Here is a 27,981-nt window from a genome sequence, read left to right as displayed (position 1 = left end):
AACGAATTTACAGCGTACGCTCCCAGGTCCTCGGTTGCTGCATTCGCGCTTTTTTTCAGACGCCTCTGGTAGGGCTGCCGCTTTTTTCAAATTTGTGTAGATGGCAGCTACGACCAGTGATACGGTATCGAACGTTGAACGTTATATTTATATCGTGATAGTTTTTGCCAAAATTTATTGATATTTTCTGTCAAATATAATTATATAAAGACTGCAAGTTCAAGGCACACAAAACTAGAAGCATTTCCCATACAAAATATAGATGAGTCAGTTCATACATCGAATATGTACCAAACGAATTTACAGCGTACGCTCCCAGGTCTTCGGTTGCTGCATTCGCGCTTTTTTTCAGACGCCTCTGGTAGGGCTGCCGCTTTTTTCAAATTTGTGTAGATGGCAGCTACGACCAGTGATACGGTATCGAACGTTGTCAGTTCGCAATATTTATATCGTGATAGTTTTTGCCAAAATTTATTGATATTTTCTATCAAATATAATTCCATAAAGACTGCAAGTTCAAGGCACACAAAACTAGAAGCATTTCCCATACAAAATATAGATGAGTCAGTTCATACATCGAATATGTACCAAACGAATTTACAGCGTACGCTCCCAGGTCTTCGGTTGCTGCATTCGCGCTTTTTTTCAGACGCCTCTGGTAGGGTTGCCGCTTTTTTCAAATTTGTGTAGATGACAGCTACGACCAGTGATACGGTATCGAACGTTGTCAGTTCGTAATATTTATACCGTGATAGTTTTTGCCAAAATTTATTGATATTTTCTATCAAATATAATTCCATAAAGACTGCAAGTTCAAGGCACACAAGACTAGAAGCATTTCCCATACAAAATATAGATGAGTCAGTTCATACATCGAATATGTACCAAACGAATTTACAGCGTACGCTCCCAGGTCTTCGGTTGCTGCATTCGCGCTTTTTTTCAGACGCCTCTGGTAGGGCTGCCGCTTTTTTCAAATTTGTGTAGATGACAGCTACGACCAGTGATACGGTATCGAACGTTGTCAGTTCGCAATATTTATATCGTGATAGTTTTTGCCAAAATTTATTGATATTTTCTATCAAATATAATTCCATAAAGACTGCAAGTTCAAGGCACACAAGACTAGAAGCATTTCCCATACAACATAAAGATGAGTCAGTTCATACATCGAATATGTACCAAACGAATTTACAGCGTACGCTCCCAGGTCTTCGGTTGCTGCATTCGCGCTTTTTTTCAGACGCCTCTGGTAGGGTTGCCGCTTTTTTCAAATTTGTGTAGATGACAGCTACGACCAGTGATACGGTATCGAACGTTGTCAGTTCGCAATATTTATATCGTGATAGTTTTGCCAAAATTTATTGATATTTTCCATCAAATATAATTATATAAAGACTGCAAGTTCAAGGCACACAAAACTAGAAGCATTTCCCATACAAAATATAGATGAGTGAGTTCATACATCGAATATGTACCAAACGAATTTACAGCGTACGCTCCCAGGTCTTCGGTTGCTGCATTCGCGCTTTTTTTCAGACGCCTCTGGTAGGGCTGCCGCTTTTTTCAAATTTGTGTAGATGACAGCTACGACCAGTGATACGGTATCGAACGTTGAACGTAATATTTATATCGTGATAGTTTTTGCCAAAATTTATTGATATTTTCTATCAAATATAATTCCATAAAGACTCCAAGTTCAAGGCACACAAGACTAGAAGCATTTCCCATACAAAATATAGATGAGTCAGTTCATACATCGAATATGTACCAAACGAATTTACAGCGTACGCTCCCAGGTCTTCGGTTGCTGCATTCGCGCTTTTTTTCAGACGCCTCTGGTAGGGCTGCCGCTTTTTTCAAATTTGTGTAGATGACAGCTACGACCAGTGATACGGTATCGAACGTTGAACGTAGTATTTATATCGTGATAGTTTTTGCCAAAATTTATTGATATTTTCTATCAAATATATTTCCATAAAGACTGCAAGTTCAAGGCACACAAGACTAGAAGCATTTCCCATACAAAATATAGATGAGTCAGTTCATACATCGAATATGTACCAAACGAATTTACAGCGTACGCTCCCAGGTCCTCGGTTGCTGCATTCGCGCTTTTTTTCAGACGCCTCTGGTAGGGCTGCCGCTTTTTTCAAATTTGTGTAGATGACAGCTACGACCAGTGATACGGTATCGAACGTTGAACGTAATATGTATATCGTGATAGTTTTTGCCAAAATTTATTGGTATTTTCTATCAAATATAATTCCATAAAGACTGCAAGTTCAAGGCACACAAGACTAGAAGCATTTCCCATACAAAATATAGATGAGTCAGTTCATACATCGAATATGTACCAAACGAATTTACAGCGTACGCTCCCAGGTCCTCGGTTGCTGCATTCGCGCTTTTTTTCAGACGCCTCTGGTAGGGTTGCCGCTTTTTTCAAATTTGTGTAGATGACAGCTACGACCAGTGATACGGTATCGAACGTTGTCAGTTCGTAATATTTATATCGTGATAGTTTTTGCCAAAATTTATTGATATTTTCTATCAAATATAATTCCATAAAGACTGCAAGTTCAAGGCACACAAGACTAGAAGCATTTCCCATACAAAATATAGATGAGTCAGTTCATACATCGAATATGTACCAAACGAATTTACAGCGTACGCTCCCAGGTCTTCGGTTGCTGCATTCGCGCTTTTTTTCAGACGCCTCTGGTAGGGTTGCCGCTTTTTTCAAATTTGTGTAGATGACAGCTACGACCAGTGATACGGTATCGAACGTTGTCAGTTCGTAATATTTATACCGTGATAGTTTTTGCCAAAATTTATTGATATTTTCTATCAAATATAAATCCATAAAGACTGCAAGTTCAAGGCACACAAGACTAGAAGCATTTCCCATACAAAATAGATCTCAGTTCATACAAACGAATTTACAGCGTACGCTCCCAAGCGAGTAATGTGAACTTGAATTCGTCAGTATATTTGCGGTATATTTTTAAACTGAGACTGTATATTTTGGTATATTTCATACTGTAGAAATACTGGTTTTCGCCGCGCTCCCATGGTCAATTTCATCAATTTCAAAATTTCAAAAAGCGCGAATGCAGCAACCGAAGACCTGGGAGCGTACGCTGTAAATTCGTTTGGTACATATTCGATGTATGAACTGACTCATCTATATTTTGTATGGGAAATGCTTCTAGTTTTGTGTGCCTTGAACTTGCAGTCTTTATGGAATTATATTTGATAGAAAATATCAATAAATTTTGGCAAAAACTATCACGGTATAAATATTACGAACTGACAACGTTCGATACCGTATCACTGGTCGTAGCTGTCATCTACACAAATTTGAAAAAAGCGGCAACCCTACCAGAGGCGTCTGAAAAAAAGCGCTAATCCGGCAACCGTCACACCTTAACATGAGCGATTCGTATGAAGCACCAGTGCGCGAGAAGCGCTCATTTCTCATGGCTCGAGATCCCAGCATTGACCGGCGCTGTCGACCAAGACCGGAGAAAAAGTTGCGTCTGTTCGATGATATACATGATGCCATGGAGAGCACAGACGGCTCAGACTCTGAGTCAGAGTGCGCATCCAATGGTGGAGACTATGCAACTAGTGTCCCGAGTGCTGAAGATATCAGTGTCGGGGATACTGGGCCACAGGTCTTTTTGCGTCTGCGTCCCGTGGGTGTCGCCTCCAAAGCATACTCGGTATCAGACGATGGAAAAGTGCTGGTTACCAGCGTGAAGAGTGAAAACACCAGCACCAATGTCAACAAAATGGTAAAGCACTTTGGATTCACATCTATATTCGATGGCTCCGTTGGGCAGCGGGATGTCTACGACATCTGTGTTGGTCCCAGGATTCTGGAAGAAGAATGCGTTACCATAATGACGTATGGCACTTCAGGCTCGGGAAAAACGTACACATTGCTTGGTATGTTCGATATTTTACTGTCTGCACCAAAGGGCAACTCCTCATAATGTTTTTTCCAACAAAGGCGATGATGTGCTTGCTGGTGTTATACCCCGCGGCCTAGAGCACATATTCACCATCTACATGGAAAACTTATACCACTCACCCAAACTAAAACTGGTCAACGGCTGCATTGAGTTCCTTCAGGACGAGACCACGTTGCGGGAAATGCAAATAAGCAAGAAACTGCTTAGCTTGTGCCCGGATATTGGCGGGCATCACGAGCGACTGAAGGAGGCGATTCAGGGGGATCACACCTTCGAGACAAAGGACGACCCGAACGTCTCGGTAATGATTTGGGTATCATTTGTGGAGATCTACAATGAACTGGTATATGACCTATTGACCATACCGCCGCGTCAAGAAAATCTTGGTGCTGTTCCGCGAAAGCCCATGAAGATCTCCTGCAATAAAGGTCAAGTATATATCAAGGGCCTGACGACTGTGTTCGTAAGAAGCAGCGAGGAAGCCTTGCAGCTGCTGCGGCTGGGACAGCAGCGTTCCACCTACGCTTCGACCTCGGTGAACGCGAACTCTAGCAGATCCCACTGTGTCTTCATCGTGGATGTGTTGAAGTACAACTGCTCGGGAATGACCACTCAATGTTCGTACAAGTTTTGCGACCTCGCGGGCTCGGAGCGTGTAAACAACACGGTCACCATCGGGTTACGCCTCAAGGAGGCGACAAACATCAACACCTCCCTAATGACTTTGGGGCGGTGTCTGGACGCGGCCAGTACTTCACGGAAGAAGCCAAACAATGACGTCATACCATTTCGCGATTCAAAGCTTACCATGCTGTTGCAAGCAGCCCTGCTCGGAAAGGAACGCTTGGCCATGATAGTGACTGTCACACCGCTGGAGAAGTTCTATGAGGAAAACCTGAACGTGCTCAACTTCGCCTCCATAGCGAAGAATATCATTTTTAAAGAGCCTTTGATAAAGCAGCATAGTACACGATATTCTGGTTTCTTTGACAACTCTAAAAAGAATACCCAGTACGAATACATCAAAGAGATTGAGGAGAATAATATCAGGTATAGAAATCTAATGAGCTCATCGCTTTTCGGCATAATAACACATCGTATAATACACTTTTTACCGTACAGCCTGCGGCAAGAGATCGATCGATTGAAGTTGGACCATGTACTGAAGAAGCAGCTGCTGGAGGAGAGGCTGCAAAAGGAAATTTCGGAGACCTACCAAGAATTGTTGCGGGGAAACAAAAAGCAGTGGGAGAAGCAGGCCGAGAAGCAACGTCTGATGGCAGAGCGGGAGTTCGAGTTTAAGGTTTGTACGCCTTACATAAGATGGTTTGCCTTTCCATTGCCACTAAACAATCGCGTATCATTGCAGCTGGCAGCACAAAAGCGGCTGTACGAAGAGCAAATCGAGGATCTCAAGGATGAAATCGAGGAACTCAAACCTCCCTCAAGCGAATCCGACAGTATTGACGAAAAGGAGGATGAGCCCAATGCGTCCATAGAAATACTCGATGATGAATAGTACATGTTATATTTGCCATCTTGTATTTTTAAGGGTTTGTTATAGTCTAAATAAAATCACTTATAAATTCAAGTAGTGTGTATTCTGAGAACTTTTCTATTTGTGAAAAACATGGAAATCATCCTCGGGCTTGGGTCATCCTTGGGCTGTTGTCAATCTCTGTTTAAAAGATATTTCAACGATATTTTGCAGGTAGTGGTCTCCTTACAAAGACCAGGAATGAGTAACGACTAAGACATATCATTTTTAGAAATGGTCTTTCTAAATTACGTTTTAAAGCAGCTTTATATAAAATAAACCAAATACTAGTGTATACAAATGGCCATAGGCTGACAAGCAACAAGACTTTAAATACCAGCAACATTGACGTTACAACATTGTGACTGTTTTTTTTGTTTAAACCTTGTTTTAGTCAAAATACAATAAATGGGAGTACTTAAAATTCGTTAATCTTGTAGAAAATGTATTTATCAATGGAATAAAACTATGAGCAATAGGAACAATTACGCCCAAACTTTTTTTGTTTGACCTTTTTCACTAAAACCTTTTTTTTAGGCAAAATCTAATAAAAGCAAGTATTTAAAATAAGCCAGTCAAGTAGAAAGTTGAATCAGTAACCATATAAAATTATGTGGGCATGGCTAAATATATAGTAATATTCCACGGAAGATCAAAATCGAGGAATATGTAAAAAGAACTTGAATTCGTCAGTATATTTACGGTATATTTTTAAAATGAGACGGTATATTTTGGTATATTTCTGAGGGTCATACTGTAGAAATACTGGTTTTCGCCGCGCTCCCATGGTATTTTTGTCAATTTCATCAATCTATTAATTTAATTTTCAATGTTATATAGAAATCCAATAAAAGCAAGTATTTCGAATAGGCCAATCATGTATAGAATTGATTCATCAATCGTACAAAATTTAGTGGGCATGGCTAAATGATCTATATAGATAGTATTCTTCTAGTCTTCTAGTTCTTCTAGTCTTGTGTGCCTTGAACTTGCAGTCTTTATGGAATTATATTTGATAGAAAATATCAATATATTTTGGCAAAAACTATCACGGTATAAATATTACGAACTGACAACGTTCGATACCGTATCACTGGTCGTAGCTGTCATCTACACAAATTTGAAAAAAGCGGCAACCCTACCAGAGGCGTCTGAAAAAAAGCGCGAATGCAGCAACCGAAGACCTGGGAGCGTACGCTGTAAATTCGTTTGGTACATATTCGATGTATGAACTGACTCATCTATATTTTGTATGGGAAATGCTTCTAGTCTTGTGTGCCTTGAACTTGCAGTCTTTATGGAATTATATTTGATAGAAAATATCAATAAATTTTGGCAAAAACTATCACGGTATAAATATTACGTTCAACGTTCGATACCGTATCACTGGTCGTAGCTGTCATCTACACAAATTTGAAAAAAGCGGCAGCCCTACCAGAGCCCTACCCTGAAAAAAAGCGCTAATCCGGCAACCGTCACACCTTAACATGAGCGATTCGTATGAAGCACCAGTGCGCGAGAAGCGCTCATTTCTCATGGCTCGAGCTCCCAGCGTTGACCGGCGCTGTCGACCAAGACCGGAGAAAAAGTTGCGTCTGTTCGATGATATACATGATGCCATGGAGAGCACAGACGGCTCAGACTCTGAGTCAGAGTGCGCATCCAATGGTGGAGACTATGCAACTAGTGTCCCGAGTGCTGAAGATATCAGTGTCGGGGATACTGGGCCACAGGTCTTTTTGCGTCTGCGTCCCGTGGGTGTCGCCTCCAAAGCATACTCGGTATCAGACGATGGAAAAGTGCTGGTTACCAGCGTGAAGAGTGAAAACACCAGCACCAATGTCAACAAAATGGTAAAGCACTTTGGATTCACATCTATATTCGATGGCTCCGTTGGGCAGCGGGATGTCTACGACATCTGTGTTGGTCCTAGGATTCTGGAAGAAGAATGCGTTACCATAATGACGTATGGCACTTCAGGCTCGGGAAAAACGTACACATTGCTTGGTATGTTCGATATTTTACTGTCTGCACCAAAGGGCAACTCCTCATAATGTTTTTTCCAACAAAGGCGATGATGTGCTTGCTGGTGTTATACCCCGCGGCCTAGAGCACATATTCACCATCTACATGGAAAACTTATACCACTCACCCAAACTAAAACTGGTCAACGGCTGCATTGAGTTCCTTCAGGACGAGACCACGTTGCGGGAAATGCAAATAAGCAAGAAACTGCTTAGCTTGTGCCCGGATATTGGCGGGCATCACGAGCGACTGAAGGAGGCGATTCAGGGGGATCACACCTTCGAGACAAAGGACGACCCGAACGTCTCGGTAATGATTTGGGTATCATTTGTGGAGATCTACAATGAACTGGTATATGACCTATTGACCATACCGCCGCGTCAAGAAAATCTTGGTGCTGTTCCGCGAAAGCCCATGAAGATCTCCTGCAATAAAGGTCAAGTATATATCAAGGGCCTGACGACTGTGTTCGTAAGAAGCAGCGAGGAAGCCTTGCAGCTGCTGCGGCTGGGACAGCAGCGTTCCACCTACGCTTCGACCTCGGTGAACGCGAACTCTAGCAGATCCCACTGTGTCTTCATCGTGGATGTGTTGAAGTACAACTGCTCGGGAATGACCACTCAATGTTCGTACAAGTTTTGCGACCTCGCGGGCTCGGAGCGTGTAAACAACACGGTCACCATCGGGTTACGCCTCAAGGAGGCGACAAACATCAACACCTCCCTAATGACTTTGGGGCGGTGTCTGGACGCGGCCAGTACTTCACGGAAGAAGCCAAACAATGACGTCATACCATTTCGCGATTCAAAGCTTACCATGCTGTTGCAAGCAGCCCTGCTCGGAAAGGAACGCTTGGCCATGATAGTGACTGTCACACCGCTGGAGAAGTTCTATGAGGAAAACCTGAACGTGCTCAACTTCGCCTCCATAGCGAAGAATATCATTTTTAAAGAGCCTTTGATAAAGCAGCATAGTACACGATATTCTGGTTTCTTTGACAACTCTAAAAAGAATACCCAGTACGAATACATCAAAGAGATTGAGGAGAATAATATCAGGTATAGAAATCTAATGAGCTCATCGCTTTTCGGCATAATAACACATCGTATAATACACTTTTTACCGTACAGCCTGCGGCAAGAGATCGATCGATTGAAGTTGGACCATGTACTGAAGAAGCAGCTGCTGGAGGAGAGGCTGCAAAAGGAAATTTCGGAGACCTACCAAGAATTGTTGCGGGAAAACAAAAAGCAGTGGGAGAAGCAGGCCGAGAAGCAACGTCTGATGGCAGAGCGGGAGTTCGAGTTTAAGGTTTGTACGCCTTACATAAGATGGTTTGCCTTTCCATTGCCACTAAACAATCGCGTATCATTGCAGCTGGCAGCACAAAAGCGGCTGTACGAAGAGCAAATCGAGGATCTCAAGGATGAAATCGAGGAGCTCAAACCTCCCTCAAGCGAATCCGACAGTATTGACGAAAAGGAGGATGAGCCCAATGCGTCCATAGAAATACTCGATGATGAATAGTACATGTTATATTTGCCATCTTGTATTTTTAAGGGTTTGTTATAGTCTAAATAAAATCACTTATGAATTCAAGTAGTGTGTATTCTGAGAACTTTTCTATTTGTGAAAAACATGGAAATCATCCTCGGGCTTGGGTCATCCTTGGGCTGTTGTCAATCTCTGTTTAAAAGATATTGCAACGATATTTTGCAGGTAGTGGTCTCCTTACAAAGACCAGGAATGAGTAACGACTAAGACATATCATTTTTAGAAATGGTCTTTCTAAATTACGTTTTAAAGCAGCTTTATAAAAAATAAACCAAATACTAGTGTATACAAATGGCCATAGGCTGACAAGCAACAAGACTTTAAATACCAGCAACATTGACGTTACAACATTGTGACTGTTTTTTTTGTTTAAACCTTGTTTTAGTCAAAATACAATAAATGGGAGTACTTAAAATTCGTTAATCTTGTAGAAAATGTATTTATCAATGGAATAAAACTATGAGCAATAGGAACAATTACGCCCTAACTTTTTTTTGTTTGACCTTTTTCACTAACACCTTTTGTTTAGGCAAAATCTAATAAAAGCAAGTATTTAAAATAAGCCAGTCAAGTAGAAAGTTGAATCAGTAACCATATAAAATTATGTGGGCATGGCTAAATGTGCTATATATATAGTAATATTCCACGGAAGATCAAAATCGAGGAATATGTAAAAAGAACTTGAATTCGTCAGTATATTTACGGTATATTTTTAAAATGAGACGGTATATTTTGGTATATTTCTGAGGGTCATACTGTAGAAATACTGGTTTTCGCCGCGCTCCCATGGTATTTTTGTCAATTTCATCAATCTATTAATTTAATTTTCAATGTTATATAGAAATCCAATAAAAGCAAGTATTTCGAATAGGCCAATCATGTATAGAATTGATTCATCAATCGTACAAAATTTAGTGGGCATGGCTAAATGATCTATATAGATAGTATTCTTCTAGTCTTCTAGTTCTTCTAGTCTTGTGTGCCTTGAACTTGCAGTCTTTATGGAATTATATTTGATAGAAAATATCAATAAATTTTGGCAAAAACTATCACGGTATAAATATTACGAACTGACAACGTTCGATACCGTATCACTGGTCGTAGCTGTCATCTACACAAATTTGAAAAAAGCGGCAACCCTACCAGAGGCGTCTGAAAAAAAGCGCGAATGCAGCAACCGAAGACCTGGGAGCGTACGCTGTAAATTCGTTTGGTACATATTCGATGTATGAACTGACTCATCTATATTTTGTATGGGAAATGCTTCTAGTCTTGTGTGCCTTGAACTTGCAGTCTTTATGGAATTATATTTGATAGAAAATATCAATAAATTTTGGCAAAAACTTTCACGGTATAAATATTACGTTCAACGTTCGATACCGTATCACTGGTCGTAGCTGTCATCTACACAAATTTGAAAAAAGCGGCAGCCCTACCAGAGGCGTCTGAAAAAAAGCGCTAATCCGGCAACCGTCACACCTTAACATGAGCGATTCGTATGAAGCACCAGTGCGCGAGAAGCGCTCATTTCTCATGGCTCGAGCTCCCAGCGTTGACCGGCGCTGTCGACCAAGACCGGAGAAAAAGTTGCGTCTGTTCGATGATATACATGATGCCATGGAGAGCACAGACGGCTCAGACTCTGAGTCAGAGTGCGCATCCAATGGTGGAGACTATGCAACTAGTGTCCCGAGTGCTGAAGATATCAGTGTCGGGGATACTGGGCCACAGGTCTTTTTGCGTCTGCGTCCCGTGGGTGTCGCCTCCAAAGCATACTCGGTATCAGACGATGGAAAAGTGCTGGTTACCAGCGTGAAGAGTGAAAACACCAGCACCAATGTCAACAAAATGGTAAAGCACTTTGGATTCACATCTATATTCGATGGCTCCGTTGGGCAGCGGGATGTCTACGACATCTGTGTTGGTCCCAGGATTCTGGAAGAAGAATGCGTTACCATAATGACGTATGGCACTTCAGGCTCGGGAAAAACGTACACATTGCTTGGTATGTTCGATATTTTACTGTCTGCACCAAAGGGCAACTCCTCATAATGTTTTTTCCAACAAAGGCGATGATGTGCTTGCTGGTGTTATACCCCGCGGCCTAGAGCACATATTCACCATCTACATGGAAAACTTATACCACTCACCCAAACTAAAACTGTTCAACGGCTGCATTGAGTTCCTTCAGGACGAGACCACGTTGCGGGAAATTCAAATAAGCAAGAAACTGCTTAGCTTGTGCCCGGATATTGGCGGGCATCACGAGCGACTGAAGGAGGCGATTCAGGGGGATCACACCTTCGAGACAAAGGACGACCCGAACGTCTCGGTAATGATTTGGGTATCATTTGTGGAGATCTACAATGAACTGGTATATGACCTATTGACCATACCGCCGCGTCAAGAAAATCTTGGTGCTGTTCCGCGAAAGCCCATGAAGATCTCCTGCAATAAAGGTCAAGTATATATCAAGGGCCTGACGACTGTGTTCGTAAGAAGCAGCGAGGAAGCCTTGCAGCTGCTGCGGCTGGGACAGCAGCGTTCCACCTACGCTTCGACCTCGGTGAACGCGAACTCTAGCAGATCCCACTGTGTCTTCATCGTGGATGTGTTGAAGTACAACTGCTCGGGAATGACCACTCAATGTTCGTACAAGTTTTGCGACCTCGCGGGCTCGGAGCGTGTAAACAACACGGTCACCATCGGGTTACGCCTCAAGGAGGCGACAAACATCAACACCTCCCTAATGACTTTGGGGCGGTGTCTGGACGCGGCCAGTACTTCACGGAAGAAGCCAAACAATGACGTCATACCATTTCGCGATTCAAAGCTTACCATGCTGTTGCAAGCAGCCCTGCTCGGAAAGGAACGCTTGGCCATGATAGTGACTGTCACACCGCTGGAGAAGTTCTATGAGGAAAACCTGAACGTGCTCAACTTCGCCTCCATAGCGAAGAATATCATTTTTAAAGAGCCTTTGATAAAGCAGCATAGTACACGATATTCTGGTTTCTTTGACAACTCTAAAAAGAATACCCAGTACGAATACATCAAAGAGATTGAGGAGAATAATATCAGGTATAGAAATCTAATGAGCTCATCGCTTTTCGGCATAATAACACATCGTATAATACACTTTTTACCGTACAGCCTGCGGCAAGAGATCGATCGATTGAAGTTGGACCATGTACTGAAGAAGCAGCTGCTGGAGGAGAGGCTGCAAAAGGAAATTTCGGAGACCTACCAAGAATTGTTGCGGGAAAACAAAAAGCAGTGGGAGAAGCAGGCCGAGAAGCAACGTCTGATGGCAGAGCGGGAGTTCGAGTTTAAGGTTTGTACGCCTTACATAAGATGGTTTGCCTTTCCATTGCCACTAAACAATCGCGTATCATTGCAGCTGGCAGCACAAAAGCGGCTGTACGAAGAGCAAATCGAGGATCTCAAGGATGAAATCGAGGAGCTCAAACCTCCCTCAAGCGAATCCGACAGTATTGACGAAAAGGAGGATGAGCCCAATGCGTCCATAGAAATACTCGATGATGAATAGTACATGTTATATTTGCCATCTTGTATTTTTAAGGGTTTGTTATAGTCTAAATAAAATCACTTATGAATTCAAGTAGTGTGTATTCTGAGAACTTTTCTATTTGTGAAAAACATGGAAATCATCCTCGGGCTTGGGTCATCCTTGGGCTGTTGTCAATCTCTGTTTAAAAGATATTTCAACGATATTTTGCAGGTAGTGGTCTCCTTACAAAGACCAGGAATGAGTAACGACTAAGACATATCATTTTTAGAAATGGTCTTTCTAAATTACGTTTTAAAGCAGCTTTATAAAAAATAAACCAAATACTAGTGTATACAAATGGCCATAGGCTGACAAGCAACAAGACTTTAAATACCAGCAACATTGACGTTACAACATTGTGACTGTTTTTTTTGTTTAAACCTTGTTTTAGTCAAAATACAATAAATGGGAGTACTTAAAATTCGTTAATCTTGTAGAAAATGTATTTATCAATGGAATAAAACTATGAGCAATAGGAACAATTACGCCCTAACTTTTTTTTGTTTGACCTTTTTCACTAACACCTTTTGTTTAGGCAAAATCTAATAAAAGCAAGTATTTAAAATAAGCCAGTCAAGTAGAAAGTTGAATCAGTAACCATATAAAATTATGTGGGCATGGCTAAATGTGCTATATATATAGTAATATTCCACGGAAGATCAAAATCGAGGAATATGTAAAAAGAACTTGAATTCGTCAGTATATTTACGGTATATTTTTAAAATGAGACGGTATATTTTGGTATATTTCTGAGGGTCATACTGTAGAAATACTGGTTTTCGCCGCGCTCCCATGGTATTTTTGTCAATTTCATCAATCTATTAATTTAATTTTCAATGTTATATAGAAATCCAATAAAAGCAAGTATTTCGAATAGGCCAATCATGTATAGAATTGATTCATCAATCGTACAAAATTTAGTGGGCATGGCTAAATGATCTATATAGATAGTATTCTTCTAGTCTTCTAGTTCTTCTAGTCTTGTGTGCCTTGAACTTGCAGTCTTTATGGAATTATATTTGATAGAAAATATCAATAAATTTTGGCAAAAACTATCACGGTATAAATATTACGAACTGACAACGTTCGATACCGTATCACTGGTCGTAGCTGTCATCTACACAAATTTGAAAAAAGCGGCAACCCTACCAGAGGCGTCTGAAAAAAAGCGCGAATGCAGCAACCGAAGACCTGGGAGCGTACGCTGTAAATTCGTTTGGTACATATTCGATGTATGAACTGACTCATCTATATTTTGTATGGGAAATGCTTCTAGTCTTGTGTGCCTTGAACTTGCAGTCTTTATGGAATTATATTTGATAGAAAATATCAATAAATTTTGGCAAAAACTTTCACGGTATAAATATTACGTTCAACGTTCGATACCGTATCACTGGTCGTAGCTGTCATCTACACAAATTTGAAAAAAGCGGCAGCCCTACCAGAGCCCTACCCTGAAAAAAAGCGCTAATCCGGCAACCGTCACACCTTAACATGAGCGATTCGTATGAAGCACCAGTGCGCGAGAAGCGCTCATTTCTCATGGCTCGAGATCCCAGCGTTGACCGGCGCTGTCGACCAAGACCGGAGAAAAAGTTGCGTCTGTTCGATGATATACATGATGCCATGGAGAGCACAGACGGCTCAGACTCTGAGTCAGAGTGCGCATCCAATGGTGGAGACTATGCAACTAGTGTCCCGAGTGCTGAAGATATCAGTGTCGGGGATACTGGGCCACAGGTCTTTTTGCGTCTGCGTCCCGTGGGTGTCGCCTCCAAAGCATACTCGGTATCAGACGATGGAAAAGTGCTGGTTACCAGCGTGAAGAGTGAAAACACCAGCACCAATGTCAACAAAATGGTAAAGCACTTTGGATTCACATCTATATTCGATGGCTCCGTTGGGCAGCGGGATGTCTACGACATCTGTGTTGGTCCCAGGATTCTGGAAGAAGAATGCGTTACCATAATGACGTATGGCACTTCAGGCTCGGGAAAAACGTACACATTGCTTGGTATGTTCGATATTTTACTGTCTGCACCAAAGGGCAACTCCTCATAATGTTTTTTCCAACAAAGGCGATGATGTGCTTGCTGGTGTTATACCCCGCGGCCTAGAGCACATATTCACCATCTACATGGAAAACTTATACCACTCACCCAAACTAAAACTGTTCAACGGCTGCATTGAGTTCCTTCAGGACGAGACCACGTTGCGGGAAATTCAAATAAGCAAGAAACTGCTTAGCTTGTGCCCGGATATTGGCGGGCATCACGAGCGACTGAAGGAGGCGATTCAGGGGGATCACACCTTCGAGACAAAGGACGACCCGAACGTCTCGGTAATGATTTGGGTATCATTTGTGGAGATCTACAATGAACTGGTATATGACCTATTGACCATACCGCCGCGTCAAGAAAATCTTGGTGCTGTTCCGCGAAAGCCCATGAAGATCTCCTGCAATAAAGGTCAAGTATATATCAAGGGCCTGACGACTGTGTTCGTAAGAAGCAGCGAGGAAGCCTTGCAGCTGCTGCGGCTGGGACAGCAGCGTTCCACCTACGCTTCGACCTCGGTGAACGCGAACTCTAGCAGATCCCACTGTGTCTTCATCGTGGATGTGTTGAAGTACGACTGCTCGGGAATGACCACTCAATGTTCGTACAAGTTTTGCGACCTCGCGGGCTCGGAGCGTGTAAACAACACGGTCACCATCGGGTTACGCCTCAAGGAGGCGACAAACATCAACACCTCCCTAATGACTTTGGGGCGGTGTCTGGACGCGGCCAGTACTTCACGGAAGAAGCCAAACAATGACGTCATACCATTTCGCGATTCAAAGCTTACCATGCTGTTGCAAGCAGCCCTGCTCGGAAAGGAACGCTTGGCCATGATAGTGACTGTCACACCGCTGGAGAAGTTCTATGAGGAAAACCTGAACGTGCTCAACTTCGCCTCCATAGCGAAGAATATCATTTTTAAAGAGCCTTTGATAAAGCAGCATAGTACACGATATTCTGGTTTCTTTGACAACTCTAAAAAGAATACCCAGTACGAATACATCAAAGAGATTGAGGAGAATAATATCAGGTATAGAAATCTAATGAGCTCATCGCTTTTCGGCATAATAACACATCGTATAATACACTTTTTACCGTACAGCCTGCGGCAAGAGATCGATCGATTGAAGTTGGACCATGTACTGAAGAAGCAGCTGCTGGAGGAGAGGCTGCAAAAGGAAATTTCGAAGACCTACCAAGAATTGTTGCGGGAAAACAAAAAGCAGTGGGAGAAGCAGGCCGAGAAGCAACGTCTGATGGCAGAGCGGGAGTTCGAGTTTAAGGTTTGTACGCCTTACATAAGATGGTTTGCCTTTCCATTGCCACTAAACAATCGCGTATCATTGCAGCTGGCAGCACAAAAGCGGCTGTACGAAGAGCAAATCGAGGATCTCAAGGATGAAATCGAGGAACTCAAACCTCCCTCAAGCGAATCCGACAGTATTGACGAAAAGGAGGATGAGCCCAATGCGTCCATAGAAATACTCGATGATGAATAGTACATGTTATATTTGCCATCTTGTATTTTTAAGGGTTTGTTATAGTCTAAATAAAATCACTTATGAATTCAAGTAGTGTGTATTCTGAGAACTTTTCTATTTGTGAAAAACATGGAAATCATCCTCGGGCTTGGGTCATCCTTGGGCTGTTGTCAATCTCTGTTTAAAAGATATTTCAACGATATTTTGCAGGTAGTGGTCTCCTTACAAAGACCAGGAATGAGTAACGACTAAGACATATCATTTTTAGAAATGGTCTTTCTAAATTACGTTTTAAAGCAGCTTTATATAAAATAAACCAAATACTAGTGTATACAAATGGCCATAGGCTGACAAGCAACAAGACTTTAAATACCAGCAACATTGACGTTACAACATTGTGACTGTTTTTTTTGTTTAAACCTTGTTTTAGTCAAAATACAATAAATGGGAGTACTTAAAATTCGTTAATCTTGTAGAAAATGTATTTATCAATGGAATAAAACTATGAGCAATAGGAACAATTACGCCCTAACTTTTTTTTGTTTGACCTTTTTCACTAACACCTTTTGTTTAGGCAAAATCTAATAAAAGCAAGTATTTAAAATAAGCCAGTCAAGTAGAAAGTTGAATCAGTAACCATATAAAATTATGTGGGCATGGCTAAATGTGCTATATATATAGTAATATTCCACGGAAGATCAAAATCGAGGAATATGTAAAAAGAACTTGAATTCGTCAGTATATTTACGGTATATTTTTAAAATGAGACGGTATATTTTGGTATATTTCTGAGGGTCATACTGTAGAAATACTGGTTTTCGCCGCGCTCCCATGGTATTTTTGTCAATTTCATCAATCTATTAATTTAATTTTCAATGTTATATAGAAATCCAATAAAAGCAAGTATTTCGAATAGGCCAATCATGTATAGAATTGATTCATCACTCGTACAAAATTGAGTGGGCATGGCTAAATGTTCTATATAGATAGTATTATTCAACGGAACAAAGAATTGGTCGTTTTTTGAATCGAATTTGAGTTCGCCGCAGTTCGCTTTAGCAACAATGAGTCCCATTCCATACACAATGTTGCGCATACACTGTTGCGGCAACATTTACTTGAAAACCGTATTTTAGTCAAAATAAAATACAATAAGGTAATTAAAAGAAGCAATCTTGTAGAAAATGCATTTATCTATGGGATAAAGCTAAGTGGGCATCTATAGCTTGAAATATAGGCAATACCTGATTCGCCGCAGTTTCGCTTTTGCAACAATGAGTCTCATTCCATAAACAAACATGTTGCTAATTCCATGCACACATACCCTGGGGGAAATGGATGTTATAGAATTGTGAATACGTTTGTCTTCCAAGGCTCAGTAGGTATCAGGATCGACATAAATATATACAAGATACTAATAATGTACTTGAATATGTCTAAAGAATATAAATTTGATTCGTTTGGTACATATTCGATGTATGAACTGACTCATCTATATTTTGTATGGGAAATTCTTCTAGTCTTGTGTGCCTTGAACTTGCAGTCTTTATGGAATTATATTTGATAGAAAATATCAATAAATTTTGGCAAAAACTATCACGGTATAAATATTACGAACTGACAACGTTCGATACCGTATCACTGGTCGTAGCTGTCATCTACACAAATTTGAAAAAAGCGGCAACCCTACCAGAGGCGTCTGAAAAAAAGCGCGAATGCAGCAACCGAAGACCTGGGAGCGTACGCTGTAAATTCGTTTGGTACATATTCGATGTATGAACTGACTCATCTATATTTTGTATGGGAAATGCTTCTAGTCTTGTGTGCCTTGAACTTGCAGTCTTTATGGAATTATATTTGATAGAAAATATCAATAAATTTTGGCAAAAACTATCACGGTATAAATATTACGTTCAACGTTCGATACCGTATCACTGGTCGTAGCTGTCATCTACACAAATTTGAAAAAAGCGGCAGCCCTACCAGAGGCGTCTGAAAAAAAGCGCTAATCCGGCAACCGTCACACCTTAACATGAGCGATTCGTATGAAGCACCAGTGCGCGAGAAGCGCTCATTTCTCATGGCTCGAGATCCCAGCATTGACCGGCGCTGTCGACCAAGACCGGAGAAAAAGTTGCGTCTGTTCGATGATATACATGATGCCATGGAGAGCACAGACGGCTCAGACTCTGAGTCAGAGTGCGCATCCAATGGTGGAGACTATGCAACTAGTGTCCCGAGTGCTGAAGATATCAGTGTCGGGGATACTGGGCCACAGGTCTTTTTGCGTCTGCGTCCCGTGGGTGTCGCCTCCAAAGCATACTCGGTATCAGACGATGGAAAAGTGCTGGTTACCAGCGTGAAGAGTGAAAACACCAGCACCAATGTCAACAAAATGGTAAAGCACTTTGGATTCACATCTATATTCGATGGCTCCGTTGGGCAGCGGGATGTCTACGACATCTGTGTTGGTCCCAGGATTCTGGAAGAAGAATGCGTTACCATAATGACGTATGGCACTTCAGGCTCGGGAAAAACGTACACATTGCTTGGTATGTTCGATATTTTACTGTCTGCACCAAAGGGCAACTCCTCATAATGTTTTTTCCAACAAAGGCGATGATGTGCTTGCTGGTGTTATACCCCGCGGCCTAGAGCACATATTCACCATCTACATGGAAAACTTATACCACTCACCCAAACTAAAACTGGTCAACGGCTGCATTGAGTTCCTTCAGGACGAGACCACGTTGCGGGAAATGCAAATAAGCAAGAAACTGCTTAGCTTGTGCCCGGATATTGGCGGGCATCACGAGCGACTGAAGGAGGCGATTCAGGGGGATCACACCTTCGAGACAAAGGACGACCCGAACGTCTCGGTAATGATTTGGGTATCATTTGTGGAGATCTACAATGAACTGGTATATGACCTATTGACCATACCGCCGCGTCAAGAAAATCTTGGTGCTGTTCCGCGAAAGCCCATGAAGATCTCCTGCAATAAAGGTCAAGTATATATCAAGGGCCTGACGACTGTGTTCGTAAGAAGCAGCGAGGAAGCCTTGCAGCTGCTGCGGCTGGGACAGCAGCGTTCCACCTACGCTTCGACCTCGGTGAACGCGAACTCTAGCAGATCCCACTGTGTCTTCATCGTGGATGTGTTGAAGTACAACTGCTCGGGAATGACCACTCAATGTTCGTACAAGTTTTGCGACCTCGCGGGCTCGGAGCGTGTAAACAACACGGTCACCATCGGGTTACGCCTCAAGGAGGCGACAAACATCAACACCTCCCTAATGACTTTGGGGCGGTGTCTGGACGCGGCCAGTACTTCACGGAAGAAGCCAAACAATGACGTCATACCATTTCGCGATTCAAAGCTTACCATGCTGTTGCAAGCAGCCCTGCTCGGAAAGGAACGCTTGGCCATGATAGTGACTGTCACACCGCTGGAGAAGTTCTATGAGGAAAACCTGAACGTGCTCAACTTCGCCTCCATAGCGAAGAATATCATTTTTAAAGAGCCTTTGATAAAGCAGCATAGTACACGATATTCTGGTTTCTTTGACAACTCTAAAAAGAATACCCAGTACGAATACATCAAAGAGATTGAGGAGAATAATATCAGGTATAGAAATCTAATGAGCTCATCGCTTTTCGGCATAATAACACATCGTATAATACACTTTTTACCGTACAGCCTGCGGCAAGAGATCGATCGATTGAAGTTGGACCATGTACTGAAGAAGCAGCTGCTGGAGGAGAGGCTGCAAAAGGAAATTTCGAAGACCTACCAAGAATTGTTGCGGGAAAACAAAAAGCAGTGGGAGAAGCAGGCCGAGAAGCAACGTCTGATGGCAGAGCGGGAGTTCGAGTTTAAGGTTTGTACGCCTTACATAAGATGGTTTGCCTTTCCATTGCCACTAAACAATCGCGTATCATTGCAGCTGGCAGCACAAAAGCGGCTGTACGAAGAGCAAATCGAGGATCTCAAGGATGAAATCGAGGAACTCAAACCTCCCTCAAGCGAATCCGACAGTATGGACGAAAAGGAGGATGAGCCCAATGCGTCCATAGAAATACTCGATGATGAATAGTACATGTTATATTTGCCATCTTGTATTTTTAAGGGTTTGTTATAGTCTAAATAAAATCACTTATGAATTCAAGTAGTGTGTATTCTGAGAACTTTTCTATTTGTGAAAAACATGGAAATCATCCTCGGGCTTGGGTCATCCTTGGGCTGTTGTCAATCTCTGTTTAAAAGATATTTCAACGATATTTTGCAGGTAGTGGTCTCCTTACAAAGACCAGGAATGAGTAACGACTAAGACATATCATTTTTAGAAATGGTCTTTCTAAATTACGTTTTAAAGCAGCTTTATAAAAAATAAACCAAATACTAGTGTATACAAATGGCCATAGGCTGACAAGCAACAAGACTTTAAATACCAGCAACATTGACGTTACAACATTGTGACTGTTTTTTTTGTTTAAACCTTGTTTTAGTCAAAATACAATAAATGGGAGTACTTAAAATTCGTTAATCTTGTAGAAAATGTATTTATCAATGGAATAAAACTATGAGCAATAGGAACAATTACGCCCTAACTTTTTTTTGTTTGACCTTTTTCACTAACACCTTTTGTTTAGGCAAAATCTAATAAAAGCAAGTATTTAAAATAAGCCAGTCAAGTAGAAAGTTGAATCAGTAACCATATAAAATTATGTGGGCATGGCTAAATGTGCTATATATATAGTAATATTCCACGGAAGATCAAAATCGAGGAATATGTAAAAAGAACTTGAATTCGTCAGTATATTTACGGTATATTTTTAAAATGAGACGGTATATTTTGGTATATTTCTGAGGGTCATACTGTAGAAATACTGGTTTTCGCCGCGCTCCCATGGTATTTTTGTCAATTTCATCAATCTATTAATTTAATTTTCAATGTTATATAGAAATCCAATAAAAGCAAGTATTTCGAATAGGCCAATCATGTATAGAATTGATTCATCAATCGTACAAAATTTAGTGGGCATGGCTAAATGATCTATATAGATAGTATTCTTCTAGTCTTCTAGTTCTTCTAGTCTTGTGTGCCTTGAACTTGCAGTCTTTATGGAATTATATTTGATAGAAAATATCAATAAATTTTGGCAAAAACTATCACGGTATAAATATTACGAACTGACAACGTTCGATACCGTATCACTGGTCGTAGCTGTCATCTACACAAATTTGAAAAAAGCGGCAACCCTACCAGAGGCGTCTGAAAAAAAGCGCGAATGCAGCAACCGAAGACCTGGGAGCGTACGCTGTAAATTCGTTTGGTACATATTCGATGTATAAACTGACTCATCTATATTTTGTATGGGAAATGCTTCTAGTCTTGTGTGCCTTGAACTTGCAGTCTTTATGGAATTATATTTGATAGAAAATATCAATAAATTTTGGCAAAAACTATCACGGTATAAATATTACGTTCAACGTTCGATACCGTATCACTGGTCGTAGCTGTCATCTACACAAATTTGAAAAAAGCGGCAGCCCTACCAGAGGCGTCTGAAAAAAAGCGCTAATCCGGCAACCGTCACACCTTAACATGAGCGATTCGTATGAAGCACCAGTGCGCGAGAAGCGCTCATTTCTCATGGCTCGAGATCCCAGCATTGACCGGCGCTGTCGACCAAGACCGGAGAAAAAGTTGCGTCTGTTCGATGATATACATGATGCCATGGAGAGCACAGACGGCTCAGACTCTGAGTCAGAGTGCGCATCCAATGGTGGAGACTATGCAACTAGTGTCCCGAGTGCTGAAGATATCAGTGTCGGGGATACTGGGCCACAGGTCTTTTTGCGTCTGCGTCCCGTGGGTGTCGCCTCCAAAGCATACTCGGTATCAGACGATGGAAAAGTGCTGGTTACCAGCGTGAAGAGTGAAAACACCAGCACCAATGTCAACAAAATGGTAAAGCACTTTGGATTCACATCTATATTCGATGGCTCCGTTGGGCAGCGGGATGTCTACGACATCTGTGTTGGTCCCAGGATTCTGGAAGGAGAATGCGTTACCATAATGACGTATGGCACTTCAGGCTCGGGAAAAACGTACACATTGCTTGGTATGTTCGATATTTTACTGTCTGCACCAAAGGGCAACTCCTCATAATGTTTTTTCCAACAAAGGCGATGATGTGCTTGCTGGTGTTATACCCCGCGGCCTAGAGCACATATTCACCATCTACATGGAAAACTTATACCACTCACCCAAACTAAAACTGGTCAACGGCTGCATTGAGTTCCTTCAGGACGAGACCACGTTGCGGGAAATGCAAATAAGCAAGAAACTGCTTAGCTTGTGCCCGGATATTGGCGGGCATCACGAGCGACTGAAGGAGGCGATTCAGGGGGATCACACCTTCGAGACAAAGGACGACCCGAACGTCTCGGTAATGATTTGGGTATCATTTGTGGAGATCTACAATGAACTGGTATATGACCTATTGACCATACCGCCGCGTCAAGAAAATCTTGGTGCTGTTCCGCGAAAGCCCATGAAGATCTCCTGCAATAAAGGTCAAGTATATATCAAGGGCCTGACGACTGTGTTCGTAAGAAGCAGCGAGGAAGCCTTGCAGCTGCTGCGGCTGGGACAGCAGCGTTCCACCTACGCTTCGACCTCGGTGAACGCGAACTCTAGCAGATCCCACTGTGTCTTCATCGTGGATGTGTTGAAGTACAACTGCTCGGGAATGACCACTCAATGTTCGTACAAGTTTTGCGACCTCGCGGGCTCGGAGCGTGTAAACAACACGGTCACCATCGGGTTACGCCTCAAGGAGGCGAAAAACATCAACACCTCCCTAATGACTTTGGGGCGGTGTCTGGACGCGGCCAGTACTTCACGGAAGAAGCCAAACAATGACGTCATACCATTTCGCGATTCAAAGCTTACCATGCTGTTGCAAGCAGCCCTGCTCGGAAAGGAACGCTTGGCCATGATAGTGACTGTCACACCGCTGGAGAAGTTCTATGAGGAAAACCTGAACGTGCTCAACTTCGCCTCCATAGCGAAGAATATCATTTTTAAAGAGCCTTTGATAAAGCAGCATAGTACACGATATTCTGGTTTCTTTGACAACTCTAAAAAGAATACCCAGTACGAATACATCAAAGAGATTGAGGAGAATAATATCAGGTATAGAAATCTAATGAGCTCATCGCTTTTCGGCATAATAACACATCGTATAATACACTTTTTACCGTACAGCCTGCGGCAAGAGATCGATCGATTGAAGTTGGACCATGTACTGAAGAAGCAGCTGCTGGAGGAGAGGCTGCAAAAGGAAATTTCGGAGACCTACCAAGAATTGTTGCGGGAAAACAAAAAGCAGTGGGAGAAGCAGGCCGAGAAGCAACGTCTGATGGCAGAGCGGGAGTTCGAGTTTAAGGTTTGTACGCCTTACATAAGATGGTTTGCCTTTCCATTGCCACTAAACAATCGCGTATCATTGCAGCTGGCAGCACAAAAGCGGCTGTACGAAGAGCAAATCGAGGATCTCAAGGATGAAATCGAGGAACTCAAACCTCCCTCAAGCGAATCCGACAGTATTGACGAAAAGGAGGATGAGCCCAATGCGTCCATAGAAATACTCGATGATGAATAGTACATGTTATATTTGCCATCTTGTATTTTTAAGGGTTTGTTATAGTCTAAATAAAATCACTTATGAATTCAAGTAGTGTGTATTCTGAGAACTTTTCTATTTGTGAAAAACATGGAAATCATCCTCGGGCTTGGGTCATCCTTGGGCTGTTGTCAATCTCTGTTTAAAAGATATTTCAACGATATTTTGCAGGTAGTGGTCTCCTTACAAAGACCAGGAATGAGTAACGACTAAGACATATCATTTTTAGAAATGGTCTTTCTAAATTACGTTTTAAAGCAGCTTTATATAAAATAAACCAAATACTAGTGTATACAAATGGCCATAGGCTGACAAGCAACAAGACTTTAAATACCAGCAACATTGACGTTACAACATTGTGACTGTTTTTTTTGTTTAAACCTTGTTTTAGTCAAAATACAATAAATGGGAGTACTTAAAATTCGTTAATCTTGTAGAAAATGTATTTATCAATGGAATAAAACTATGAGCAATAGGAACAATTACGCCCTAACTTTTTTTTGTTTGACCTTTTTCACTAACACCTTTTTTTTAGGCAAAATCTAATAAAAGCAAGTATTTAAAATAAGCCAGTCAAGTAGAAAGTTGAATCAGTAACCATATAAAATTATGTGGGCATGGCTAAATGTGCTATATATATAGTAATATTCCACGGAAGATCAAAATCGAGGAATATGTAAAAAGAACTTGAATTCGTCAGTATATTTACGGTATATTTTTAAAATGAGACGGTATATTTTGGTATATTTCTGAGGGTCATACTGTAGAAATACTGGTTTTCGCCGCGCTCCTATGGTATTTTTGTCAATTTCATCAATCTATTAATTTAATTTTCAATGTTATATAGAAATCCAATAAAAGCAAGTATTTCGAATAGGCCAATCATGTATAGAATTGATTCATCAATCGTACAAAATTTAGTGGGCATGGCTAAATGTTCTATATAGATAGTATTCTTCTAGTCTTCTAGTTCTTCTAGTCTTGTGTGCCTTGAACTTGCAGTCTTTATGGAATTATATTTGATAGAAAATATCAATAAATTTTGGCAAAAACTATCACGGTATAAATATTACGTTCAACGTTCGATACCGTATCACTGGTCGTAGCTGTCATCTACACAAATTTGAAAAAAGCGGCAACCCTACCAGAGGCGTCTGAAAAAAAGCGCGAATGCAGCAACCGAAGACCTGGGAGCGTACGCTGTAAATTCGTTTGGTACATATTCGATGTATGAACTGACTCATCTATATTTTGTATGGGAAATGCTTCTAGTCTTGTGTGCCTTGAACTTGCAGTCTTTATGGAATTATATTTGATAGAAAATATCAATAAATTTTGGCAAAAACTATCACGGTATAAATATTACGTTCAACGTTCGATACCGTATCACTTGTCGTAGCTGTCATCTACACAAATTTGAAAAAAGCGGCAACCCTACCAGAGGCGTCTGAAAAAAAGCGCTAATCCGGCAACCGTCACACCTTAACATGAGCGATTCGTATGAAGCACCAGTGCGCGAGAAGCGCTCATTTCTCATGGCTCGAGATCCCAGCGTTGACCGGCGCTGTCGACCAAGACCGGAGAAAAAGTTGCGTCTGTTCGATGATATACATGATGCCATGGAGAGCACAGACGGCTCAGACTCTGAGTCAGAGTGCGCATCCAATGGTGGAGACTATGCAACTAGTGTCCCGAGTGCTGAAGATATCAGTGTCGGGGATACTGGGCCACAGGTCTTTTTGCGTCTGCGTCCCGTGGGTGTCGCCTCCAAAGCATACTCGGTATCAGACGATGGAAAAGTGCTGGTTACCAGCGTGAAGAGTGAAAACACCAGCACCAATGTCAACAAAATGGTAAAGCACTTTGGATTCACATCTATATTCGATGGCTCCGTTGGGCAGCGGGATGTCTACGACATCTGTGTTGGTCCCAGGATTCTGGAAGAAGAATGCGTTACCATAATGACGTATGGCACTTCAGGCTCGGGAAAAACGTACACATTGCTTGGTATGTTCGATATTTTACTGTCTGCACCAAAGGGCAACTCCTCATAATGTTTTTTCCAACAAAGGCGATGATGTGCTTGCTGGTGTTATACCCCGCGGCCTAGAGCACATATTCACCATCTACATGGAAAACTTATACCACTCACCCAAACTAAAACTGGTCAACGGCTGCATTGAGTTCCTTCAGGACGAGACCACGTTGCGGGAAATGCAAATAAGCAAGAAACTGCTTAGCTTGTGCCCGGATATTGGCGGGCATCACGAGCGACTGAAGGAGGCGATTCAGGGGGATCACACCTTCGAGACAAAGGACGACCCGAACGTCTCGGTAATGATTTGGGTATCATTTGTGGAGATCTACAATGAACTGGTATATGACCTATTGACCATACCGCCGCGTCAAGAAAATCTTGGTGCTGTTCCGCGAAAGCCCATGAAGATCTCCTGCAATAAAGGTCAAGTATATATCAAGGGCCTGACGACTGTGTTCGTAAGAAGCAGCGAGGAAGCCTTGCAGCTGCTGCGGCTGGGACAGCAGCGTTCCACCTACGCTTCGACCTCGGTGAACGCGAACTCTAGCAGATCCCACTGTGTCTTCATCGTGGATGTGTTGAAGTACAACTGCTCGGGAATGACCACTCAATGTTCGTACAAGTTTTGCGACCTCGCGGGCTCGGAGCGTGTAAACAACACGGTCACCATCGGGTTACGCCTCAAGGAGGCGAAAAACATCAACACCTCCCTAATGACTTTGGGCGGTGTCTGGACGCGGCCAGTACTTCACGGAAGAAGCCAAACAATGACGTCATACCATTTCGCGATTCAAAGCTTACCATGCTGTTGCAAGCAGCCCTGCTCGGAAAGGAACGCTTGGCCATGATAGTGACTGTCACACCGCTGGAGAAGTTCTATGAGGAAAACCTGAACGTGCTCAACTTCGCCTCCATAGCGAAGAATATCATTTTTAAAGAGCCTTTGATAAAGCAGCATAGTACACGATATTCTGGTTTCTTTGACAACTCTAAAAAGAATACCCAGTACGAATACATCAAAGAGATTGAGGAGAATAATATCAGGTATAGAAATCTAATGAGCTCATCGCTTTTCGGCATAATAACACATCGTATAATACACTTTTTACCGTACAGCCTGCGGCAAGAGATCGATCGATTGAAGTTGGACCATGTACTGAAGAAGCAGCTGCTGGAGGAGAGGCTGCAAAAGGAAATTTCGGAGACCTACCAAGAATTGTTGCGGGAAAACAAAAAGCAGTGGGAGAAGCAGGCCGAGAAGCAACGTCTGATGGCAGAGCGGGAGTTCGAGTTTAAGGTTTGTACGCCTTACATAAGATGGTTTGCCTTTCCATTGCCACTAAACAATCGCGTATCATTGCAGCTGGCAGCACAAAAGCGGCTGTACGAAGAGCAAATCGAGGATCTCAAGGATGAAATCGAGGAACTCAAACCTCCCTCAAGCGAATCCGACAGTATTGACGAAAAGGAGGATGAGCCCAATGCGTCCATAGAAATACTCGATGATGAATAGTACATGTTATATTTGCCATCTCGTATTTTTAAGGGTTTGTTATAGTCTAAATAAAATCACTTATGAATTCAAGTAGTGTGTATTCTGAGAACTTTTCTATTTGTGAAAAACATGGAAATCATCCTCGGGCTTGGGTCATCCTTGGGCTGTTGTCAATCTCTGTTTAAAAGATATTTCAACGATATTTTGCAGGTAGTGGTCTCCTTACAAAGACCAGGAATGAGTAACGACTAAGACATATCATTTTTAGAAATGGTCTTTCTAAATTACGTTTTAAAGCAGCTTTATATAAAATAAACCAAATACTAGTGTATACAAATGGCCATAGGCTGACAAGCAACAAGACTTTAAATACCAGCAACATTGACGTTACAACATTGTGACTGTTTTTTTTGTTTAAACCTTGTTTTAGTCAAAATACAATAAATGGGAGTACTTAAAATTCGTTAATCTTGTAGAAAATGTATTTATCAATGGAATAAAACTATGAGCAATAGGAACAATTACGCCCTAACTTTTTTTTGTTT

The 27,981-nt window shown here is 41.8% G+C and overlaps 6 protein-coding genes and 1 pseudogene across 6 annotated transcripts; all 7 read left to right on the top strand.

Moving 5' to 3' along the window:
• Window positions 1-3,331: 3,331 nt before the first annotated feature.
• LOC117188189 (kinesin-like protein subito) lies at window positions 3,332-5,564 on the top strand. The gene is made up of 4 exons (XM_033391669.1): window positions 3,332-3,954; window positions 4,019-5,030; window positions 5,103-5,283; window positions 5,350-5,564. Exons 1-4 carry the CDS (start codon window positions 3,435-3,437, stop codon window positions 5,497-5,499), a joined length of 1,863 nt encoding a protein of 620 aa, XP_033247560.1. The 5' UTR covers window positions 3,332-3,434; the 3' UTR covers window positions 5,500-5,564.
• A 1,401-nt stretch (window positions 5,565-6,965) lies between these two features.
• Window positions 6,966-9,141, top strand: LOC117188202 (kinesin-like protein subito). Its single transcript, XM_033391687.1, has 4 exons — window positions 6,966-7,524; window positions 7,589-8,600; window positions 8,673-8,853; window positions 8,920-9,141. The coding sequence occupies exons 1-4, from the start codon at window positions 7,005-7,007 to the stop codon at window positions 9,067-9,069; spliced, it is 1,863 nt and encodes a 620-aa protein (XP_033247578.1). The 5' UTR covers window positions 6,966-7,004; the 3' UTR covers window positions 9,070-9,141.
• A 1,389-nt stretch (window positions 9,142-10,530) lies between these two features.
• On the top strand, window positions 10,531-12,718 carry LOC117188206 (kinesin-like protein subito). The gene is made up of 4 exons (XM_033391694.1): window positions 10,531-11,101; window positions 11,166-12,177; window positions 12,250-12,430; window positions 12,497-12,718. Exons 1-4 carry the CDS (start codon window positions 10,582-10,584, stop codon window positions 12,644-12,646), a joined length of 1,863 nt encoding a protein of 620 aa, XP_033247585.1. The 5' UTR covers window positions 10,531-10,581; the 3' UTR covers window positions 12,647-12,718.
• A 1,405-nt stretch (window positions 12,719-14,123) lies between these two features.
• Window positions 14,124-16,298, top strand: LOC108160576 (kinesin-like protein subito). Its single transcript, XM_033391693.1, has 4 exons — window positions 14,124-14,681; window positions 14,746-15,757; window positions 15,830-16,010; window positions 16,077-16,298. The coding sequence occupies exons 1-4, from the start codon at window positions 14,162-14,164 to the stop codon at window positions 16,224-16,226; spliced, it is 1,863 nt and encodes a 620-aa protein (XP_033247584.1). The 5' UTR covers window positions 14,124-14,161; the 3' UTR covers window positions 16,227-16,298.
• Window positions 16,299-18,197: 1,899 nt separating this feature from the next.
• On the top strand, window positions 18,198-20,377 carry LOC117188193 (kinesin-like protein subito). Its single transcript, XM_033391673.1, has 4 exons — window positions 18,198-18,760; window positions 18,825-19,836; window positions 19,909-20,089; window positions 20,156-20,377. The coding sequence occupies exons 1-4, from the start codon at window positions 18,241-18,243 to the stop codon at window positions 20,303-20,305; spliced, it is 1,863 nt and encodes a 620-aa protein (XP_033247564.1). The 5' UTR covers window positions 18,198-18,240; the 3' UTR covers window positions 20,306-20,377.
• A 1,395-nt stretch (window positions 20,378-21,772) lies between these two features.
• Window positions 21,773-23,954, top strand: LOC117188192 (kinesin-like protein subito). The gene is made up of 4 exons (XM_033391672.1): window positions 21,773-22,337; window positions 22,402-23,413; window positions 23,486-23,666; window positions 23,733-23,954. The coding sequence occupies exons 1-4, from the start codon at window positions 21,818-21,820 to the stop codon at window positions 23,880-23,882; spliced, it is 1,863 nt and encodes a 620-aa protein (XP_033247563.1). The 5' UTR covers window positions 21,773-21,817; the 3' UTR covers window positions 23,883-23,954.
• Window positions 23,955-25,334: 1,380 nt separating this feature from the next.
• Window positions 25,335-27,526, top strand: LOC117188194 (annotated as a pseudogene).
• Window positions 27,527-27,981: the final 455 nt, after the last annotated feature.

Source organism: Drosophila miranda, chromosome 3 (genome assembly GCF_003369915.1).
Source record: "Drosophila miranda strain MSH22 chromosome 3, D.miranda_PacBio2.1, whole genome shotgun sequence".
NCBI classification, from domain to species: domain Eukaryota; kingdom Metazoa; phylum Arthropoda; class Insecta; order Diptera; family Drosophilidae; genus Drosophila; species Drosophila miranda.
Note: the sequence above shows the minus strand (reverse complement) of the source record. Positions and strands in the feature narration are given on the sequence as shown.

Coding starts and splice junctions, on each gene's coding strand:
- LOC108160576 (XM_033391693.1), top strand. CDS start 14,162: ATGAGCGATTCGTATGAAGCACCAGTGCGCGAGAAGCGCTCATTTCTC. Junction 14,682..14,745: donor AAAAACGTACACATTGCTTG/GTATGTTCGATA, acceptor TTTCCAACAAAG/GCGATGATGTGCTTGCTGGT. Junction 16,011..16,076: donor AGCGGGAGTTCGAGTTTAAG/GTTTGTACGCCT, acceptor GTATCATTGCAG/CTGGCAGCACAAAAGCGGCT.
- LOC117188202 (XM_033391687.1), top strand. CDS start 7,005: ATGAGCGATTCGTATGAAGCACCAGTGCGCGAGAAGCGCTCATTTCTC. Junction 7,525..7,588: donor AAAAACGTACACATTGCTTG/GTATGTTCGATA, acceptor TTTCCAACAAAG/GCGATGATGTGCTTGCTGGT. Junction 8,601..8,672: donor ATTGAGGAGAATAATATCAG/GTATAGAAATCT, acceptor TTTACCGTACAG/CCTGCGGCAAGAGATCGATC.
- LOC117188189 (XM_033391669.1), top strand. CDS start 3,435: ATGAGCGATTCGTATGAAGCACCAGTGCGCGAGAAGCGCTCATTTCTC. Junction 3,955..4,018: donor AAAAACGTACACATTGCTTG/GTATGTTCGATA, acceptor TTTCCAACAAAG/GCGATGATGTGCTTGCTGGT. Junction 5,284..5,349: donor AGCGGGAGTTCGAGTTTAAG/GTTTGTACGCCT, acceptor GTATCATTGCAG/CTGGCAGCACAAAAGCGGCT.
- LOC117188193 (XM_033391673.1), top strand. CDS start 18,241: ATGAGCGATTCGTATGAAGCACCAGTGCGCGAGAAGCGCTCATTTCTC. Junction 18,761..18,824: donor AAAAACGTACACATTGCTTG/GTATGTTCGATA, acceptor TTTCCAACAAAG/GCGATGATGTGCTTGCTGGT. Junction 20,090..20,155: donor AGCGGGAGTTCGAGTTTAAG/GTTTGTACGCCT, acceptor GTATCATTGCAG/CTGGCAGCACAAAAGCGGCT.
- LOC117188206 (XM_033391694.1), top strand. CDS start 10,582: ATGAGCGATTCGTATGAAGCACCAGTGCGCGAGAAGCGCTCATTTCTC. Junction 11,102..11,165: donor AAAAACGTACACATTGCTTG/GTATGTTCGATA, acceptor TTTCCAACAAAG/GCGATGATGTGCTTGCTGGT. Junction 12,178..12,249: donor ATTGAGGAGAATAATATCAG/GTATAGAAATCT, acceptor TTTACCGTACAG/CCTGCGGCAAGAGATCGATC.
- LOC117188192 (XM_033391672.1), top strand. CDS start 21,818: ATGAGCGATTCGTATGAAGCACCAGTGCGCGAGAAGCGCTCATTTCTC. Junction 22,338..22,401: donor AAAAACGTACACATTGCTTG/GTATGTTCGATA, acceptor TTTCCAACAAAG/GCGATGATGTGCTTGCTGGT. Junction 23,667..23,732: donor AGCGGGAGTTCGAGTTTAAG/GTTTGTACGCCT, acceptor GTATCATTGCAG/CTGGCAGCACAAAAGCGGCT.